At 39.8% G+C, this 20,334-nt stretch overlaps 1 protein-coding gene across 3 annotated transcripts in view; it reads left to right on the forward strand.

The window, feature by feature from the left end:
- Positions 1-20,334, forward strand: part of vps13a (vacuolar protein sorting 13 homolog A) — a 410,927-nt gene that overhangs the window by 119,260 nt on the left and 271,333 nt on the right. For all 3 annotated transcript variants that reach the window (XM_060837965.1, XM_060837981.1, XM_060837974.1), the window contains exons 18-22: positions 5,358-5,559; positions 8,500-8,614; positions 12,235-12,371; positions 15,073-15,205; positions 16,657-16,774. In XM_060837965.1, coding sequence (XP_060693948.1) covers positions 5,358-5,559; positions 8,500-8,614; positions 12,235-12,371; positions 15,073-15,205; positions 16,657-16,774 — 705 coding nt within the window. The remainder of the gene's footprint in view (positions 1-5,357; positions 5,560-8,499; positions 8,615-12,234; positions 12,372-15,072; positions 15,206-16,656; positions 16,775-20,334) is intronic.

A 20,334-nucleotide genomic window follows, 5' to 3' on the forward strand; every position in this document is an offset into this window, starting at 1 on the left:
CTCGGTTAGTTTTGTTTCTTTTGATACACTCATAGAATATCTTGGGGTTCTTCACAATCTTACCTGCCTGCGTTTTTTGTGCCCCCTTTTGCTCTCCTAATTCCTTTCTTGAGATCCCCCATCCCTCTTAATTATTCCTTTGCACCTGTTAATACGTATCATCTTTTCCTTCTTATCCAGTCCTAAATATTCTGTGACATTTAGGATTCTGAGCCTGCTGGACCTGTACAGTTGCCAATTCTATTTTGAACAGCCCCATTGTTTTGCTATAAAATTGCCCAGAATTATTCCAGTCTACTTTTGGCCAGATCCTACCCTGTTTAAATAAAATCTGCCTTCCACCAATCCAAAATCCTTTTTTTGTATACTGTCTTTTTCTTTTTCCGTAACAAAATTCAAATGTACAGTGTTGTGTCTCTATCACAAAAGTGCTCATCCATTAACACTTTGAATACCTGTCCAATTTTGTTCCCTAGAATTAGGTCCGGTATTGCACCATCCTTTGTTGAATCTACTACATGTTGATATAAAAAGCTCTCCTGAATCCATTTCAAGAAATCTGCCCACTCTAAACCCTTTACACTATGACAATCCCAATTAATTAACACCAAAAATAATTACCCTTATATGGATTTTACACACTTCAACCGCTCGGCTACATTTCTCCTCCTCTATTGCCCACTAACTGTTTGGGATCCATAATACACTCCCAGCAGTGAGGGCCCCTTTTTTACTCTTAAGTTCTACCCACAAAGCTTCATCTGAAGCCCCTTGCATGATATTGTCTTTCCTTGACTGACTTCTTAACTGATAATGCAAGACTATCCCACTTTTACACCACTCCTGTCCTGCCTGCATATCTGGTACCCCAGAATGTTGAAATGCCAGAACGGCTTCTCTGTCCTTTTCTCCGTAATGGCAACAATATCGCAATTCCATCCGTAGATCCGTGCCCTTGCCGATATGGTTGGTAGCATTAAAATAGATACCATCTAACCTCACCTTACTTCCTTGAAATTCAACAAAGCTGAAGTCACTCTGCCATTGGTTTCTTTACTAGAGTATGTGGCGCCCTTATTAAACTAACACCACATTCCCCTTCCACTCCTGCAAAACTAGTTAAATTCCTCCTAACAACCCGAACAAACCCACCTGCAAGGAGTTTGCTCCCATTCTGCATCAAGTGAAGACCACCCCAAGAAATGGTCCCAGTGATCAGAGAATCTTAACTACTCCAGCTTGAATCACACATTCATTTTCCCTCTTGTTTTATTTCTATACTCACTAGCATATGGCATCTGGAGTAATCCAGAGATTATTACCTATGTGGCTCTGCTCTTTAGCCTTCTGCCTAGCTCCCAAAATTCTTTATTCCTCATTGTAACTATATGTTTGCACCAATCTGTACCACAACCACTGACTTATCAACCTCGCACTGCAGAATGCCCTGCAGCTACTCAGCAATATCCAAGACCCTAGTACCAAGAAGGCAACATACCATCCATAAATGCCTGTCTGTTCCCTAATTAATGAATCCCCTATCACTATCACTCCTGCTTTCTTCTTCCTTCCCTCCTGGATAGTCTGATTCCTCCCTTTCTTGACATTGGTTTCCATTTCAAGGAATAGGCTGGCCACCGATATCCCAGTGACTCTCAGGGTCCTGGCAGGTCACTTGCCCTACCTGGCTAATTCTCTTGGTCTGCCAGGTGATCACCAATTTCCTTGAGCTGAGGTGTAACCACCTTTCTAAACATGCTATCCGTGAAACTCTCAGTCTCTTAGATCAGAAGTGTATGCTTAGAACCCTGAAGTTATTGGATGAAGTAGAGAAGTCTAAGTGCAGTTATTGGAATACTCGAGGCTATCAGACCCTGAAGATCAGGAATTCAAAGCAACCGTTCTGTCCAACCTATAGATGCAATAGAAGGAAATTAGTCTGTTTGTACTGTAAAAGGATTGGCATTAAGACTGAAAGAATAATGCATTTTTACTGTCTTTCAAACTCCATTCATAGATTAGATTACTTACAGTGTGGAAACTGTGTTGTGTAAAAGCTTGAATTATTCAATTTTAATCATTTATGTTGCATAATAAATCTATTTGATTGTTAAAACCTGATCCAGAGTATCGCATGACTATAAATATGATCTATCAAGCCAAATTTCAATCTGGTATCTGATTTAGAACATAGAACATAATAGCACAGTACAGGCCTTTAAGCCCTCGATGTTGCGTTGACCTGTGAAATCAATCTGAAGGCCATCTAACCCAAACTATTCCATTAAGATCCATGTTTATCCAATGACCATTTAAATGCCCTTAAAGTTGGCAAGTCTACTACTGTTGCAGGCAGAGCATTCCACAACCCTACAATCTAAGCAAAGAACCTACCTCTGACATCTGTCCTTAATTTTAAGCTATGCCCCCTCATGCTAGCCATCACCATCCGAAGAAAAAGGATCTCACTGTCCACCCTATCTAATTCTCTATTAACCTTGTATGTCTCTATTAAGTCACCTTTCATCCTTCTTCTCCTTCTGGAGGGATATGGGCTGGGTGCTGGCAGGTGGGACTAGGTTGGGTTGGGATATCTGGTCAGCATGGACGGGTTGGACTGAAGGGTCTGTTTCCATGCTGTACGTCTCTGTGACTCTTTGACTCGAAGTTTTTGGATGAACATTTCAAATGTCATAACATTCAAGACTGTATGGCAAATGTTGGAAAGTGAGACTAGTGTCGATGTGGAATAGTCTTTTCGATGCACTTTCAATGAGCTGATTGTCCAAATACAAACAAATTCTTATTAGTGCCCGAGCGCTCTCACACTCTCACATCTCTGTTTGAAAAGAAAATGGCTTCGGAAATACTGACGCAGTAATCTTTAAACCCCTTTTTATATACAGTCCAAAAACTGCATGCCACTCTTTCGAACTCCAGATACCAAAATAAGTATATTAACATATCAATGAATTACACATTATGTGTAATAGTGCAACAGTATATTTACTTGTTGAATGTGTGATTTTATTTTTGCACTCAGTTTTGAAGTAATTTGGTATTTTGGATGTTCAATCCTGTGCTATGTGTCCTATCTCTGATTTTAAATCTTGCATGTAATATTGCTTTACATGCCATTCTTCTAATGTGTTTGATTATTCTTAGTTTAAAACTTTTGATTTCTGCAGCTTGCAATACTTTATGTTCTTTGGCTTGAAGCTTTTAAATTTGATTCTGAAAAGTATACTGTTATATATCTGGTAATTTATTCTGAGAACTGGCCCTCATTCTTGTGAGCAAAGTGGAGGTTTCCTGCCTTTCATGATTTAGTGCAAAAGCATGTCCATGTAATGACCTCAATTTTAAAAAAGATTCTTGCAACTGTGGCCATAACACTTTTTTTCTGATGGGTCTGCATTTAATATTATGGATCTCTATTTCTTATCATGGCCTCAAGTCTCCTAACTCTTATTCTATAAGTGTCTACCTGCTTAATCTTTAAAATTATCCCTTATTTTTACTTAAATCTGCTTTGTGATGATCCTTGTGCTGAAACCTTGGTTAAAAGTACTTCTCTGACATTGGATTTCCTTACTGTATCCACATTCGATGATGGCAATGCTCAGTGTGAGGTGTAGGTATTCCATTTTTACTTTCAGAATTCTTAACCTGATTTGTTGTGTCAACAATTTCAAGATATTTTTCCCTTTCCTAATGGGAATTTTACAATTTTTTACTATTGTGGAGCTCAATTACGAACACCTCCTAGCACAACCTACAGTTCCTCATTTGTGATTAGCTAATCACGTGTGATTATTCAGAGTTCATGCTGTTTTTCCCCCCTCTACTTCTCACCTAGCTTGCATTGAAAACTTTAGCCTATAATTCTGTTTCTCCTTTACTGCTCTTTTCAATCTCTCTTGCTGATTGCTTGTTTCTCCATGCATTTATAGCTGCTGACTTATTAATTGTGAGTAGTTCTTAAAGAGCACGAAAGTCTTTAAAGCTGGAAATTTCTTCTCCTGTACATACTGGAATTTTTTTCACTATTGTCGCTCATGTTAATTAGCACTGATGCCCACTGCTGTTTGCAGATTACAGGATGCTGTCCCCATTTCTCTGAAATGACTGGTTCTAATGATCTATTTAGTTTAGTGGTTGTGAAACACTTTTTTAAGACAATAGTCTCTTGTTAAGACTCACTAGTGGTTGTAGAACAACTACGAGGGAATCTTAACAAGAGACTGTTGTCTTAAAAAGATGTACCTAATTGCTATCCTGCAAAGATCTATAGATTATATAAGCTAAATACATATAGTTGCTAAGACTGAGGAATGTAGGAGAAGTGCACGCCTTTCAGTCGTTCCAGCCATTTTGTATCATGACTAAATATATACCTAAATGCCATATTCTCATGCAAGAAATCTATCAGCTGTTTGAGCTTATTTATTGATCATGCTTCCATAGTTCTTGCTCCAAATGAACATGGATTGCTTCAGTATCTGAGGAGTTGCAAGTGGATTTGAGCATTATCATAGCAACTGATGGTGGTTAGGCATAGAAAATTGACTTGGGCAACTCTTGTAGCAGTATTCTGCGACTGAGTTGATTTGACCTGGTACTTCTGTGGTTTACTCAGTTGGCTAGATGGCTGCTTTGTGATGCAGAGTAACATCAATGATAAAGGTCACCGTGACGGGATCACCACCTCAACTTTGCCCCTTGCCCAAGATAGGATGACCTTTGGGAGAAAGTGAGGACTGCAGATGCTGGAGATCAGAGCTGAAAATGTGTTGCTAGAAAAGCGCAGCAGGTCAGGCAGCATCCAAAGAGCAGGAGAATCGACGTTTTGGGCATGAGCCCTTCTTCAGGAATGAGAAAAGTGTGTCCAGCAGGCTAAGATGACCTTTGGGTTAAACTCACCATCAGTTTTCTTTCTCTAATGAGAGAGCAACTGTATGACCCTCTGGGTCTATGGTGACTTTACACATACCTATTTGCACTCACTTTAAGCAAATTTTCTGTTTCTTTGTAACACCCAATATCATTCCCTTTGCCATTGATACTGTGAAATCATCTTTTCAGTTAATCTCTCCTGCACTGTCACCACTCTTTTTGTTACTTCTCCCCTTCCTTTCACTTACTTCAAATCTAATCTATTACTTTCTCCCTTTACCCCTTATTTCTGAAGAAATGTCTTTCACCTGGAAAATTTAATTATGCTTCTCTCCACGGATGCTGCCAGACCTGTGGAGTATTATGGCATTTTCTGTTTTTAATTGATGACTATGAGTTTCGTACTCGTTAATGTGAAAGCTCTCGTTATGTTAGCTTTGAGGAATCTTTTTTAAATATAGATTTGAAGCAATGGTAAGCACACTGGAAGTGACAGGACTACCTCAGAACACAGACAAGCCACTGCTGCTTTCTTCAAGGAGTGCTTTGACAGAAAATGAAGATATTCTGCTCAGGGTCATGTTTGAGACCAATCCATTGGATGAAAGAGCTGATCAGCGGCTGAAGGTGGACTCATGTCCACTCGAAATTGTGTATGATGCGGTGAGTGAAATGCACATATGTTTAATGCATTTTAAACTTGGAAATAAAAAGTCATTTGGGCTATTTTAACTTTTTTTCCAGTGTTTTGAAGAGGATATATTGAAAAATGCATAGAGGGAGGCCATTCAGTTTGGTGTGACTGAATCAGCTGTTTGATCGCGCAGTCTGACTTCTCTGTTCTTTCGATAAAGTCCCTTTACTTTAAATCTTTGAGAAATTATCCACTACAAGTTTTAAGTTTTACTATTAGATTCTGCTCTCCTTTTGTCAGTGCTTTCCAGATCATACTGACTGATCTATTTTAAAAAACAAGTTTGTATCCCATCCCTCTGGGCATCTTTCCTATAAGGTTGAAATTTGTGTTGACTAATTACTGATCTTTCTGTCACTTGAAATTGGAGCTTTATTTTCTATATCAAAATATGACATAGCTATGTTAGTAATGGTGGCATAAAAGCCCATCTGCTTCATTCATGACCTTGACAGAACAGCAACATCTGACATTTCAGAGTCTTGAGTTGTGACTTAAGGACAACAGCAATATTGTTAATTTTTAAATGCCCTCTGAAGTGACTTAGTTAAGCCACTTGTGTTCAACATGACAGTTCATTGCCGCCTTCTTACTTTTCTCTTCTCTGTACTTTTCAGGGTCCTACTGTTCATGTATTCCTTTGCACTTGAGCAGGCCAAACACTTGAGCGAATGAGTAAACAGTGAAAAGAGAATGCACAGTTAGTGATGTGGGGGATTGAGGTGTGTGAGTGAGTGAGTGAAGGAAGATGCCACATGCAGTGATGAGAGCAGTAGAATATATAAGCGTCTATGGGAGGTATGTGCAGTAGCACAGTTGGAATGAGTGAGGTATTGGGCTGAAGATGGTAACACTTAACCTGGTAGAGTGGAGAAGATCATTGGCTTTCATGGAACAGAGAGTAGCGCAGGTAGAGACTGCACTGACCTGAGTGGCAATATCTGACCTAATTGATGTGGCTTTTCTGACTGTCATAGGGGAAGAGGATGGCACTCTCCCATCCTCTCGGGCCTCCAGGTCTCTGGGCAAAGTTGGGTGCCAACTTGTACTTTTTTCCCTTGTCCAGGACAAATGTCAAAAACTGTGCAAGCTATGGTGCTTGACCAAGTACACAATGGCCTTTTAAAAGATGCTGCTGCAGTAAGGATCTAGGATATATATACATCTCCTAGATCCTTACTGCAGCAGCATCTTTTAAATATTTTATATATATAAAATATATGTTATTTTGAAAATATACTTTCCTCATGAAAAAGTATCTTTGTGTAAACATTGACACAAATGCAGTTCAGTTCTGTATGGTAGCATATCAAGTAAACAAACATTGGATTTTGACTCCCTCCAAATAAACAGAAGCATATCTTACTTGAACCAGACTATATTTACGTATATTTGAAGTGCCTTGAAGGCCTGAAAACTGAGATCTTCCTGCTGAAGTTAGAAGTTGCAATGTGCCAGTCTGTAACACTCAATGCTGGGAGACGCTCCTTTAAAAAAAAAATTCAAAACTACATTCATAAATAACTATGTATGTATATAGTCGTAAATGCACTTCAATTTGTACAGTAGCGTATCAAGGAAACAAAAATATTAGAATTTTACTATCCAAACAAAAGACATCTGTTACAGATATAAGACTATCTTTACATGGATTTGTGGCACTGTGAGGGTCTGATAACTGAACAGACCTCCACTTAGCTTCAGTAGAAAGACCTCAGACAATGGTCTTTGCCCACTCTGCCTTGGCAGCAGCTGCCCCAAGCTTTAGTGTGTCTCAGCATGTAGACCTGGACCTTGGCATGTACCAGTCTGCAACATTCTATTCTGGAAGACCAACAAGTTTCAGGCAGACCAAAGAGCATCTTTAACTGAGTTGATGGTTTTGGTGCAATCTGTTGTTTGTCTTGGAGTACATCCCGGGGAACAGTCCGTAGAGCACAGAGTCCTGCATGGTGGAGCTGCTCGGGACGAACTTCGGCAAAAACTAATGCATCTTTCTCCAGACTTGCTTTGCAAAGGTGAAGGAGAGTGACCGTCTCTACCTCCACCTCCACTTCAACTCGTATTGAGGGCAGAGTGCAGTGGTGCAGACAAATTGGGCATACAAGAAGGATCTTATAAGTAATGCCCTTCTCACCACGAGCTAAGCGGTGCCGGATATTTCCATTGGTTGAAGTGGAAGAATCGGCTAGCATTAGGGGTAAAAGGTGCCGTAGGGCAAGGTACCTCAACAATAATTTGGGTTTGGCAATACTATATGAGAAACTTTGATAGATCTCACAGAGAGAAACCCTGCATGAAACTTGACAGAACTGACACTTAGGGCTGAATCTTTTCAGAAGTCAACTATATTGATAAATTCCAGGAAGATCAAATGCAAATAAAGGGCGTAAACCGTTTTGAGTTGCCTGTGCAGGAATAGTTTGCTGTGAGGCACCACCTGCTATAAAAAATTCTTTTGCATGTAGAAGCTTACCTTTTCGAAATACTTAGCTGACCATTGTACTAGGTGAAGCCAAAGAGCTTGTCCTCTAACAGAAAACAAGCTTTAGTGTCAGTGTAGTTTCACATTTTCATTTTCTTGTTATTTTTTCCATCTCTGCAGCCACTGCTGCACCATGATGCATTTACCTGTTCCTCATTTGAGGACTTCATTGGCCTAGTCTTCAACAATGTTTTATCGGTGACGTGCAACTTGATCTGCAGCTCAATACTGGGGATGTACTGCTCATGATAAACACAAAAGAAATACCCTCCATTCAAAAATGGGCACACCTGCAGTACTTCAGCAAATTTTTGAAGTGTTTCTTTTTGGGTCTTAGCAAAATGTTATCATTTTCTTATACTTGAAGCTGTGTATTAAATTTAGACAACTTTATGCTACATTATTGATATATTCACTTCAACAGAGAACTGTGAATGGGTTGGTTGACTTCTTTCGACCTCCAACAGATGTTCAGCTGGTAGAAATAACGTCAGCTACTATGATGAAGCTTGAAGAATTCCGTGACAAAACTGCAACTGGTAAATATCAAAATTGTATTTTTGCAATTGTTTTAAACAGGAAACTTTAAAAAAAAAGCACATTCCTTTCATACTCTTGACTTCCATATGTTTGGGTGATACTCCAATAAATATACGATTTTAGTGTGATTATATAAAATCATAAATTATTCAACAACTTGTTTATTGGAGTATCACCCAAACATATGGAAATCGAGAGTTTGAAAGGAATAAGCTATCTTATTTTTGTTTTAACTTTTTTAATGGACTTGGATAGAAATTATGAACATAATTTTAAAATTTACTGAAGACATGAAAAGTGTGGCATATATTTAACAATAAGGAGGATGGAAGCTAGTGAAATGGCAACTGAAATTCATAATGCAAGTGTGAAGCTTGCTTCTAGGTAACCGTGATCAGCATATGATAGAATTTAATGTATATTGAGGGAGAGAAGAAAACATTCTAGCCTCGTGTTTTAAATTTTTAAGTGTGAGCAATTGAGAATGTGAAGGCAGAGCTGACTAAGGAAAACTGAACAACTGTGTGAACTTGGGCCTGTAGAGATGCAGTGGCAAACATTTAGTTGCTGTTTCGAAATACTCAAATGATACATTGTAGTGAGGAAAACAAAAGACACAAGGGAATAACACTCCATCCCTGGCAAACGGAATTAAAGAGAGTATCGGTTTCCAAGAAGAAGTGTACAGTCCTGCAAAGGTGAATGGCAGATTGGAAGATTGGATTGATTGTGAGGAACAGCAAAGAATTACTGAAGAATTAATAAGGAGGGAGAAATTAAAATATGACAAAAGATTGCCAGAAATGTTAAATACATGTAAACATAATCTACAAATTTGAAATGAAAAGGAATGGAAATTGAGCATTGGTCCTTTGGGAAAGTAGGAAATATTAAATGAACAGATACTTTCCATGTCCTCACTGCAGAGGATTCAAATAATATCACAAGTGTTATGGTGCAGAAGGATACCACTTGGCCCATGGGGTCATTTTAAATGAGCATCATTACCTAGGTTCAATTACCTGCTTTTTCCAAACCTGTGCTCATTATTTTTATCCAAATAATTTCAATGCCTCAGCATTCCAGACCCTGACTACTTGCTGAGTGGAAAAGTTTTTTTCCCCACCATCCTTACTTCTTTTGCCAATCACTTTAAATCTATGGCCTCTTGTTCATGTTCCTGTTACGGGCAGGAAATGTTTATCCCTCCCTATTCTCTCTAGCCCACTAATGAGTTTGAAAATCTCTGTCAAGGAGAACAGTCCCAACTTGAATCTAGCCTCATAGCTGTAGTTCCTTATTCTGAGAACCATGTTTTGTAAATCACGTCTGTACACGTACTAATGCATTCACATAATTTCTAGAATGTGGTACAGAGATCTGTACACAGTACCAAAATCAGAAATTGCTGGTAAAGCTCAGCATGTCTGGCAAGTTAATGTTTTGCATCTGGGGATCCCTCTTCAGTACACAGTACTCCAGCCAACTTCTAACAAATTCAACATCATCTCTTTGCTCTTTTACTCTATGCTCCAATGAATAAAAGTGAGGATGCTATATGCTTTTATTCTCTCTTTAGCTGTGCATTAACATCCCTATGCTCCTGTATCATATGCAATTTAGCATGGCCAATTCACCTAACCTACATATCTTTGGATTGTGGGAGGAAATGATGGCACCCAGAGAAAACCCACACAAACACTGGGAGAATGTGCAAACTCCATACAGCCAGACGCCCAAGGTTGGAATCGAACCCCGGTCCCTAGCGCTGTGAGGCAGCAGTGCTAACCACTTGTATTTGGACTGCCAGAAGGCATTCAGCAAGGTGCCTCACAACAGGTTAAGTCGTACTATAAGAACCCATGGTGTTGGTTTGTCATGGATAGAGAATTGGCCAATGGGGAGGAAACAGCAAGTAGGGATAAAGGGTTCTTTTTTAGGTTGTCAACCAGTGACCAGGGCTTCCTATGGTATCGGTGCTTCGACTGCAAGTGTTTACAATATATATTCATGATTTTGGAGGAAACAAATGAATGCACTGTAGCCAATTATCGGACAAAGCAAGGCAGTTTGAGAGAGGGATATAAACACTTCAGAGTGTATGATTAATAGGGTAAGTAAGTGGGCTAATTTTGGCAATGGAATATAAAATACGGAAAATATGAACATTTTGCAAGGAGGAAGAAAAGAATAGTATTATTTAAATGGAGAAAACAGCAGAAACTGCAGTACAAAGGGACTTGGGATACTTGTGCATGAATACAGAAAGCTATCATGCAAGTGCAGCATGTTATTAGGAAGGCCAATTAAACGTTGATCCTTATTTCAAAGAGATTCAAGAGTTGGGAAGTCTTACTGCAACTGTACAAGGTGCTGGTGTGACCACATTTGGTGTACTGTGAGCAGTTTTGGTCCTCAAATCTAAGAAATGATATTATTTTGTTGGAGGCAGTTTAGAGAAGGTTCACGAGGATGATATCTGGTATGCAGAGATTGCCATATGAGCAAAGGCTAAATAGATTGGGGCTGTTCTCTTTGCAGTTTAGAAGAATGAGAGGTGATCGAAATGAAACACAGGTTCTGAAAGGGTGTAACAGGGTAAATGCTAAGAGGATGTTACCCCTCTTGGGAGCTATAGGAAGACAAGACAGTCTCACAATTAAGGGGCACCAATTTAAGATTGAGATGAGGAGGAATCCCTTATGAGAGGGACTGAGAGACTTTGGAACTCCTTGCTGTTGTTGGAACCAACTCCTTGTGTATAAACAATGCCATGGTCCTGCTAAATGGCAGAGCAGGTTCAGGGGGTTGAATGCCCTTTTTCTGTTCTTTGGTCTTATCATCTTATGCTTAGGATTGAACATTTGAACATCTTTCACATTGTATTTGCATGTACTTGTATTCTTTTTAACAGTGGTAAATAATGATATCTTTAAGAACATAGAAGCAAATTCAACATGTTTATATATTGTTAACTCCAGAAAAAATATTTTTGATAGAGACATTTCAATTCTTTTACCTATCACCAAGAGAATATCTTCAAACTTTAACAAATGATGAGAAATAAATTCTTTCACTTTTGTTACAAGTGTTTTTTTTTATCTGCAATCAATATTTCAATATGTGTTATAGGATAACATACATGGAAAAAATGCAAGGCACAATGCTATCTAAAAGTAATTATGCTTTCAAGTCCTGTTCTATAATTATTGACGTTCTTACGCTGAATCTCTGACACTGAATCTCAAACAACCAGTTAATATATGGAAAACTGAAGTGGTAAATTGCAGAATTTAACATTATATATCTGAACTACTATTTTAAGAGTATTACAACAGCTATTGTGTACAAGTTCTTGAAATATCTTGGCACTTTCAGGCAGTAATAATTCTATTGACTTGTGTAACTATTGACTGGACTGTAGGTAACATTACACAAATTTTCCCAAGGTAGGAGTGTAGAATGTTTACTTTTTCCTGGCTGAATAAGCATTCTTGCATTCTTGCATTTATTCATATCAATGTTTCTTTTTACAAAGTAAACATTATCTCATTAAAAAAATTCATGATTGCCCACATATTGTCTTCACAAGGTATTAATTCATTTTGTGCTTTTACAGGCTTAATGTATATTATTGAGACACAGAAAATCCTGGACTTAAAAGTGAATCTCATGGCTTCTTACGTCATTATTCCACAGAATGGTTTTTTTGATAAATCTGCCAGCTTATTGGTTCTTGATCTTGGTAACTTAAAGGTAAGTTTATAAAGTGACAGAATTGTTTGAATGTTATGTAATTAAAACATATTAAATTGTTTGCGCATTCATATCCACTGATTAGACATTCATATAGAAATGGGAAAAAATCCTTTAATGGCAAGTGTCTGGAGCTTCAGTAAGTTCTTGGAGTGAAAACAAAAGTGTCAGTTTGTTTTGCTTAATTGTATAGAATACATTACAGAAAAAAGATAATTTGAGTTCACTGTGCTTCATTTGGATTAGCCTTTTGATCTTAAAGTATGCTCAACAATGTCACCTGGAATGATAGAAATGCATTGTCTGAGTGGAATGGATAGCTTATGTCTGTTTCAAAAATATTCTTCTACCTAATTAAGTATTTGATATTTTTGATATCTTCATTTCGACCATCAACAATGTTTCTTTTAATATCAAAGAGTTCAGCGAAATGTACATCTTTAGTATGTGTCATTATGTTCAAATGGGACAATTCTGTTACTTAAAAGTCAGAAGTTAAACTGCATTCCATACTGCTTCATTGCTGCTGTTATCAAGTACTTAGAACTGTTAAACCTTTGCTCACAAGAGTCCTTTTGTGGCACAGTGGTAGTGTCCCTATCCCTGGACTGAGAGGCCCAAGTTCAAGTCCCGTGTGCTCCAGAGATATGTCATGATGTTTCTGAACAGATTGATTAGAAAAATAGACTAATTAAAAATTTAGTAAAAACCTTTGTATTCAGGCTATTGTGATAAAGGGCTGAGCTAGGATACCTGGGTTGAAGACGCTCCTGCAGATGTTGACTCAAAACATCTGTCTGGATTTGATGCCAGTGGAATCTGTCTTTGTTCTTGTTCCTCATAGCCGTTAGGGGAGCCCTGCTCAAGCTGTGTAACTTTGTAACAATTCAATCAGATTCCATTGCAATGGGTTTTGCTGAAAGCTATGGTTATTATAAACATCAGCACCTGTATTGGAACAGGTTGGCAGTGCCATGTCACTACAATGTGACAAAATGACAGCTGCAAGAAGCCTTGTCCATATTTGTCTTCACCTGTGCTCTTCTGCCTCTGTCATCTTAACCCACTGTGACCCCCACCCTGAATTTCCAACATTCTCTTCATGGTATCCCTCTCCCTCTTTCATCAGCATGTCCATCTCTTCCTGGTGTGTTCATCCACCAGTCATCTTATATTCCAAGGATCATATCTATCAGTGCACCTGTATCTGAGAGTGACTGATTGATTTATTCAGAAACCTTTGAAGTCAACAAAATGCTTTCCTTCATGCCTGCAGTCGATGCAGTTTTTGCAACCTTGAGATTTACCATTATTGTAGACTTTGGTGAGGATATTCTTACTGTAGCATACTCATTTTATGCATTATTGATCAAGGAGACTTGCCCTCTAAAACTCTTGGATAGATATATGCTGCTGAGGGTCCTTCTTCCCACCCAAACTTATAACAAGTCTTCCTCTGCAGGGTTTCTGCTCATTCTCCAAATCATGCTGTGATCCTTGGGTTAAATCTATTATTGCACCAATGTCTGGAAGCAACTAGTTAGCTCAGAACCTTTTAAGGTCAGCAGAAATGTCTTTCCTTATCCTCTGTTAATTTTTTGCAATCAGAAGCATCGGCACATAGAGTCATAGAGATGTGCAGCATGTAAACAGACTCTTTGGTCCAACTCTTCCAAGCTGACTAGATATCCCAACCCAATCTAGGCCTACCTGCCAGCACCCGGCCCATATCCCTCCAAACCCTTCCTATTCATATACCCATCCAAATGCCTCTTAAATGTTGCAATTGTACCAGCTTCCACCACATCCTCTGGCAGCTCATTCCATACACGTACCACTCTCTGCATGAATAAGTTGCCCCTTAGGTCTCTTTTATATCTTTCCCCTCTCACACTAAACCTAAACCCTCCAGTTCTGGACTCCCCGACACCAGAGAAAAGACTTTATCTATTTACCCTATCCATGCCCCTCATAATTTTGTAAACCTCCATAAGGTCACCCCTCAGCCTCTGACGCTCCAGGGAAAACAGCCCTAGCCTGTACAGCCTCTCCCTGTAGTTCAGATCCTCCAACCCTGGCAACATCCTTGTAAATCTTTTCTGAACCCTTTCAAGTTGCACAACATCTTTCCGATAGGAAGGAGACCATCAAAGGTTATGTTGAGGTATGATGGCCCTCTGGTTAAACCACTACCAGTTGTCTCTCTCTAGGACTTTAAAAAGTTTATGTTTTATAGTATAAGGTTAAAGAGTCAACCAGCTATTGAAATTCGGGAGTTCCTTCCTTTTTTGCATTGATGTTTTCATCTGTCTATTGTATATTTTTGTAATTGACATTCACCCTCTTTGTGCAAATGTCCTCAATATTATGGCATTTGTTACACTTTTCCACATAACTCTTGGAATATATCATGGGTATTTAATGGATCTCTTGGAGTGTTTGTAATACCCTCAAAACAGTGCCAATGAGTCAAATTTATTGCCCAAAGTTTTGGTTTGGATGGCAATGTTTTCTCAGAAGAAACTTGAACAATAAAAATGGCATTTATTTTCAATGATCATAAATACTGACTAAATAAATAACTTTTAACTTAGTCCTTTATAATTTTTTATGGTAGGATTTATTTTTGTCCACGTGTAAACAGAATAAAATTCCTAATTCCATCAAATTTAAATATTTTGTATTTTTTAAATCTTTTAAGATGATGAGTAAAAATCGTGCGCGTTTGCCACAAATTACTGCTGGAGAAAGCACCTTGGAGGATATCATGGCCAGAGCCTATGATTGTTTTGATATCCAGCTGAGTAGTGTTCAACTTCTTTATGCTAAACCACGTATGTATCCACTTAAATATTTAAAATTTGTAAATCTTCTGCTAGGTTATTAATGGCTTTTTCTGTTAATAAAACCAATGAGTTGAAGTTTAATAATGATATTTTGGGTCACAATAAATATTGACTGCAGGAACAGCTCAGCAGGTCTAGCAGCATCTGGAAAGAGAAATTGGAGTTAACGTTTTGGGGAGGAAGGGTCACTGGACCTGAAACACTAACTCTGATTTTTCTTTAACAGATGCTGTCAAACTTGCTGAGGTTTTCCAGTAACTTCTATTTTAGCTGTTGATATACAGCATCTGAAATGCTTTTGGTTGACTATTTATTTAAACTAGGTAGTTTCCCAGGTAAAAACAATGACTGCAGACGCTGGAACCAGATTCTGGATTATTGATGTTGGAAGAGCATAGCAGTTCAGGCAGCATCCGAGGAGCAGTAAAATCGATGTTTTGGGCAAAGGCCCTTCATCAGGAATAAAGGCAGAGAGCCTGAAGGGTGGAGAGATAAGCTAGAGGAGGGTGGGGGTGGGGAGAAAGTAGCATAGAGTACAATAGATGAGTGGAGGAGGGGATGAAGGTGATAGGTCAAGGGGGAGGGTGGAGTGGATAGGTGGAAAAGAAGATAGGCAGGTAGGACAAGTCATGGGGACAGTGCTGAGCTGGAAGTTTGGAACAAGGGTGAGTTGGGGGAAGGGGAAATGAGGAAACTGTTGAAGTCCACATTGATGCCCTGGGGTTGAAGTGTTCCGAGGCGGAAGATGAGGCGTTCTTCCTCCAGGCGTCTGGTGGTGAGGGAGCGGCGGTGAAGGAGGCCTAGGACCTCCATTTCCTCGGCACAGTGGGAGGGGGAGTTGAAATGTTGGGCCACAGGGCGATGTGATTGATTGATGCGGGTGTCCAGGAGATGTTCCCTAAAGTGCTCTGCTAGGAGGCGTCCAGTCTTCCCAATGTAGAGGAGCAACGGATACAATAAATTATATTGGTGGATGTGCAGGTAAAACTTTGATGGATGTGGAAGGCTCCATTAGGGTCTTGGATGGAGGTGAGGGAGGAGGTGTGGGTGCAGGTTTTGCAATCCCTGCGGTGGCAGGGGAAGGTGCCAGGATGGGAGGGTGGGTTGTAGGGGGGCATGGACCTGACCAGGTAATCATGGAGGGAACAGTCTTTGTGGAAGGCGGAAAGGGGTGGGGAGGGAAATATATCCCCGGAGGTGGGGTCTTTTTGGAGGTGGCGGAAATGTCAGTGGATGATTTGGTTTATGCGAAGGTTGTAGGATGGAAGGTGAGCACCCAGGAGCGTTCTATCCTTGTTATGGTTGGAGGGGTGGGTCCTGTTGATTTTTAAAAACAAAACATGAGTTTTGATTTTGGTATTCCAAAACTAGTTCCTGTAACTTTATAGTTATGGAAAAGATGTTTGAAGAGTTAACTAGCTTTGGTATTTTGATTTTAGATGAGGACTGGAAAACAGCTCGCAAACGAAAGGTGTCATCTCAGCATATATTACGACCCATGGATTTAAAGCTAGAGTTATGCAGAGCAATGGTTGCCTCTGATCCAAGAATGCCGAAGTAAGTTTGTATGCATTCAGGTGGACAATGGTTGAGGCTTAAATGTTAAAAAATGTTCAAAATATATTCAACTAAAAAGTTTGGAAATGGTGTTATTACAATTTAGAAGGATAAAAACAAGAATTTATGCATCACTACATTGTTTGACATATTATTAATAATCAACATCTTTCAACCAAGAACAATATGACACGGGAACAGGCACCTTCAGCCCTCCAAGTTTGTACTGACACATTTCACATTTTGCCCTACCCTACTAAAACTATCTTTACTTACAGGTTCTGCATTCGTCCAGGTGCTTCTTGAGTGCTGCTATTGTGTCTGCATCTACCATCTCCTCTGGCAGTGCACTGTAGGCACTCACCACCCTCTGTGCAGAAAACTTGCCAACTTGCCTTGCACATCTCTTGTAAACCATGCCACCCCACCTTCCCCCTGCCCCTGACCCCGCCCTCGACCCCAAAGACCTTGATCTGTGTCCTCTAGTAATTGACCCTTCTACTCTGGGCGGAAAAGCTTCATACTTTCCACTCTATCCATGCCATTCACAATGTTATAAACCTCTGTCAGGTTGCTCCTCAATCTCCTGCATTTCACTGAAAGCAAATCCAGTCTATCCAACCTTTCTTCGTAGCTAATCTTGACAAAGGCTTTACTGAAGTCTATGCGATAACATCAACTGCTTTTCCCTTAATCGTCTTCATCAACTGCTCAAAAGGTTAGTGAAGCACAACTTCCCCCACACAAAAAAATGCTGTCTATCACTAAGAAGTTCATTTGCTGAGAATCTTTTCCAATAATTTCCCCACCATCAATGTGAGGCCCATAGCCTTGTAATTTCCTGAGTTATTCCTGCTACCCTCATTAAACAATAGAACAGCACTGGTTATTCTCCAATCCCTTAGGTCTTCATCTGTGGCCAAAGAGGATACAGAGTTGTCTGTCAATGCTGCAACAATTTGTTCTCTTGCCTTCCTCAATATTCTGGAATAGATCCCCTCAGGACCCAGGGACTTGTCTACCTTTTAGTATTTTTTAAAATATGGTACACTACTTCCTTTTTAATAACAACCTGGCTTAGAAATTCAGCATTACCTTTCCTGAGATCATCTTGCACCAATTCCTTTTCTTTGGTGAATACTGACACAAGTATTTGTTTAGGACCTCACCTACCTCTTCTGGCTCCACATAGATTCTGTCCTTTTGACCTTGAATGGGCCAACCCTTTCTCTGGCTAGCCTCTTGCATTTAATATATGTATGAAAAGCCTTAGGTTTCTCCTTAATCTTGCTGATAATGACTTTTCCTTTGTTGGTCAGAGCATTGAGAATTGGAGTTGAGAGATCATGTTGCAGTTGCACAGGACATTGGTTGGGTTACTTTTGGATTATTGTGTACAATGCTGGTCTCCCTCCTGGAAGGGTGTTGAGAAACTTGAAAGGATTCAGAAAAGATTTACAACGGTGTTGCTAGAATTGGAGGGTTTGAGCTCTCGGAAGAGGCTGAATAGGCTGGGGTTATTTTCCCAGGAGCGTTGGAGACTGAGAGGTAACCTTTGAAGTTTATAAAATTATGGGCACGGACAAGGTAAGTAGACAAGGTCTACTTACATTTAAATCTTTCCCCTCGCCCATGTCTGTGGTTGAGGGGAAATATTTAAGTGGCACTAAGGGGCAACTTTTTCATGCAGAGGGTGCTGCGTGTACAGAATGAGCAGCCAAAGGAAGTGATAGAGACTGGTACCTTGCGACATTTAAAAGGCATCTGGATGGGTCTATGAATAGGAAACGTATAAAGGGATATGGTCCAAGAGCTGGCAAATGGGACTAGATTAATTTAGGATGCCTGGTCAGAATGGACAAGTTGGACTGAAGGGTCTCTTTCTGTACTATACAACTCTGACTCTGACTCCTTTTACATAATGCCTTGTTTTACATTGTTTCCTACTTTGCTTTAGGTACTTCAAAGGCTTTATCAGTCCCCATTCTTCACTTCATTTTTCATTTTGACCAAGGCCATGGCATTCCTGGTCATCCAAAGTTCACATAACATGCCATACCTGTCCTTCATTCTTGCAGGAACACATCGTTCCTGAACTCTTACCAACTGCTGTTTGAAATACTCCCACATGTCTGATTTGGATTTATGTTCAAACAGCTGTCTCCAATCAAGATTCACCAGTTGTTGCCTAATATTGTTGTAGCTCACCTTCCCCCAATTTAACACCTTCACCTGGGGACTGCTGTTATCTCTGTCCATGAGTATCTTAAAACTCATGGTATTATGCTCACTATTCCTGAAATGCTCCCCCACAAAAACTTCACTCACCTGGCTGAGCTCATTTCCCAAAACCAGGTCCAGTATAACTTCTTCCCTGGTTGGACTGTTTACGTACTGACAAAAAACCTTCTTGAATGGTCCCTACAAGTTCGGCTCCAGCCAAACCCCTCGCACAAAGTGAGACCAAGTCAACATAGGGAAGTTAAAATCACCCACCATAGCAATCCTTCTGTTTTTACATTTTTCTAAGGTCTATTTATGTATTCTTTCCTCTCTTTCCTGCTGGCTGTTAGGAGGCCTGTAGTATATCCCTAGTGTTGTGATTTCACCTTTCCTATTCTTGAGTTCTACCATATTGTCTGACAGCACGAGACTTCTGATGTGTCCTCTCTCAGTACAGCTGTGAGATACTCCTTTGCCAGTAATGCAACTCCTCTGCACCTTTACATCCCCTCCTATCGTACCTGAAATATAAGTTGCCCATCCTGTCCATCTTTCAATCAAGTCTCTGTAATTGCAATAATGTCATAGTTCCAAGTACTAACTAAAGCTCAAAGTTCATCTACCTTGCCTATTATACTTCTTGTGTTGGAACACAGGCATTTCAGACCACCTCCCCTGCTTTTTCCAGCAGCGTTTCCCTGGCTGTTCTTATTCTCAGTCATGTTTGCCATGGTTTCTACCTCTCCCTCAGTGTTTGCATCTACAATTCTTATTCCTCTGGTTCCCATTTCCCACCCCAAAACCTATCCCAAGGCCCCATGAATCTGAAACTCTTCCTCACTCACATCTCTTCATGTATATAGCTTGCTGTTTCTACTCTGACTAGCTTTATGGTGCTTGTAGTAATCCAGAGATAACAATCTTTTTGAAGTCCTACATTTAAACTATCTTCCAAGTTCTTTAAATTCTGCTTTTAGGACCTCATTTCATTTTCTAAATCTATGTTGTTAGTACAAATGTGTACTATAACCACTGGCCCTTTGCCCTCCCCCTCCAGAATGTCCTGCAACTGCTGTAAAACATCCAGGATCCTACCATCAGGGAGGGATCACACCATCCTGGGCTCTCATTTGTGGCCACAGAAACACCTATCTATTCACCTTGTGATTGAATCCCCTATAACCAGATCATTGCTATGCCTATTTCTCCCTCCCTTTGCAGCTGAGCTAACCATGGTGACATGAATTTAGCAGCTGCTGGTATCCTCTGAGAGGCCATTCCCCTCAACAATATCCAAATGCTGCATCTGTTTTTGTAGGGGAATAGCCACAGGAGAC

The sequence above is a fragment of the Hemiscyllium ocellatum genome, chromosome 2 (assembly GCF_020745735.1).
Source record: "Hemiscyllium ocellatum isolate sHemOce1 chromosome 2, sHemOce1.pat.X.cur, whole genome shotgun sequence".
Taxonomy (NCBI): domain Eukaryota; kingdom Metazoa; phylum Chordata; class Chondrichthyes; order Orectolobiformes; family Hemiscylliidae; genus Hemiscyllium; species Hemiscyllium ocellatum.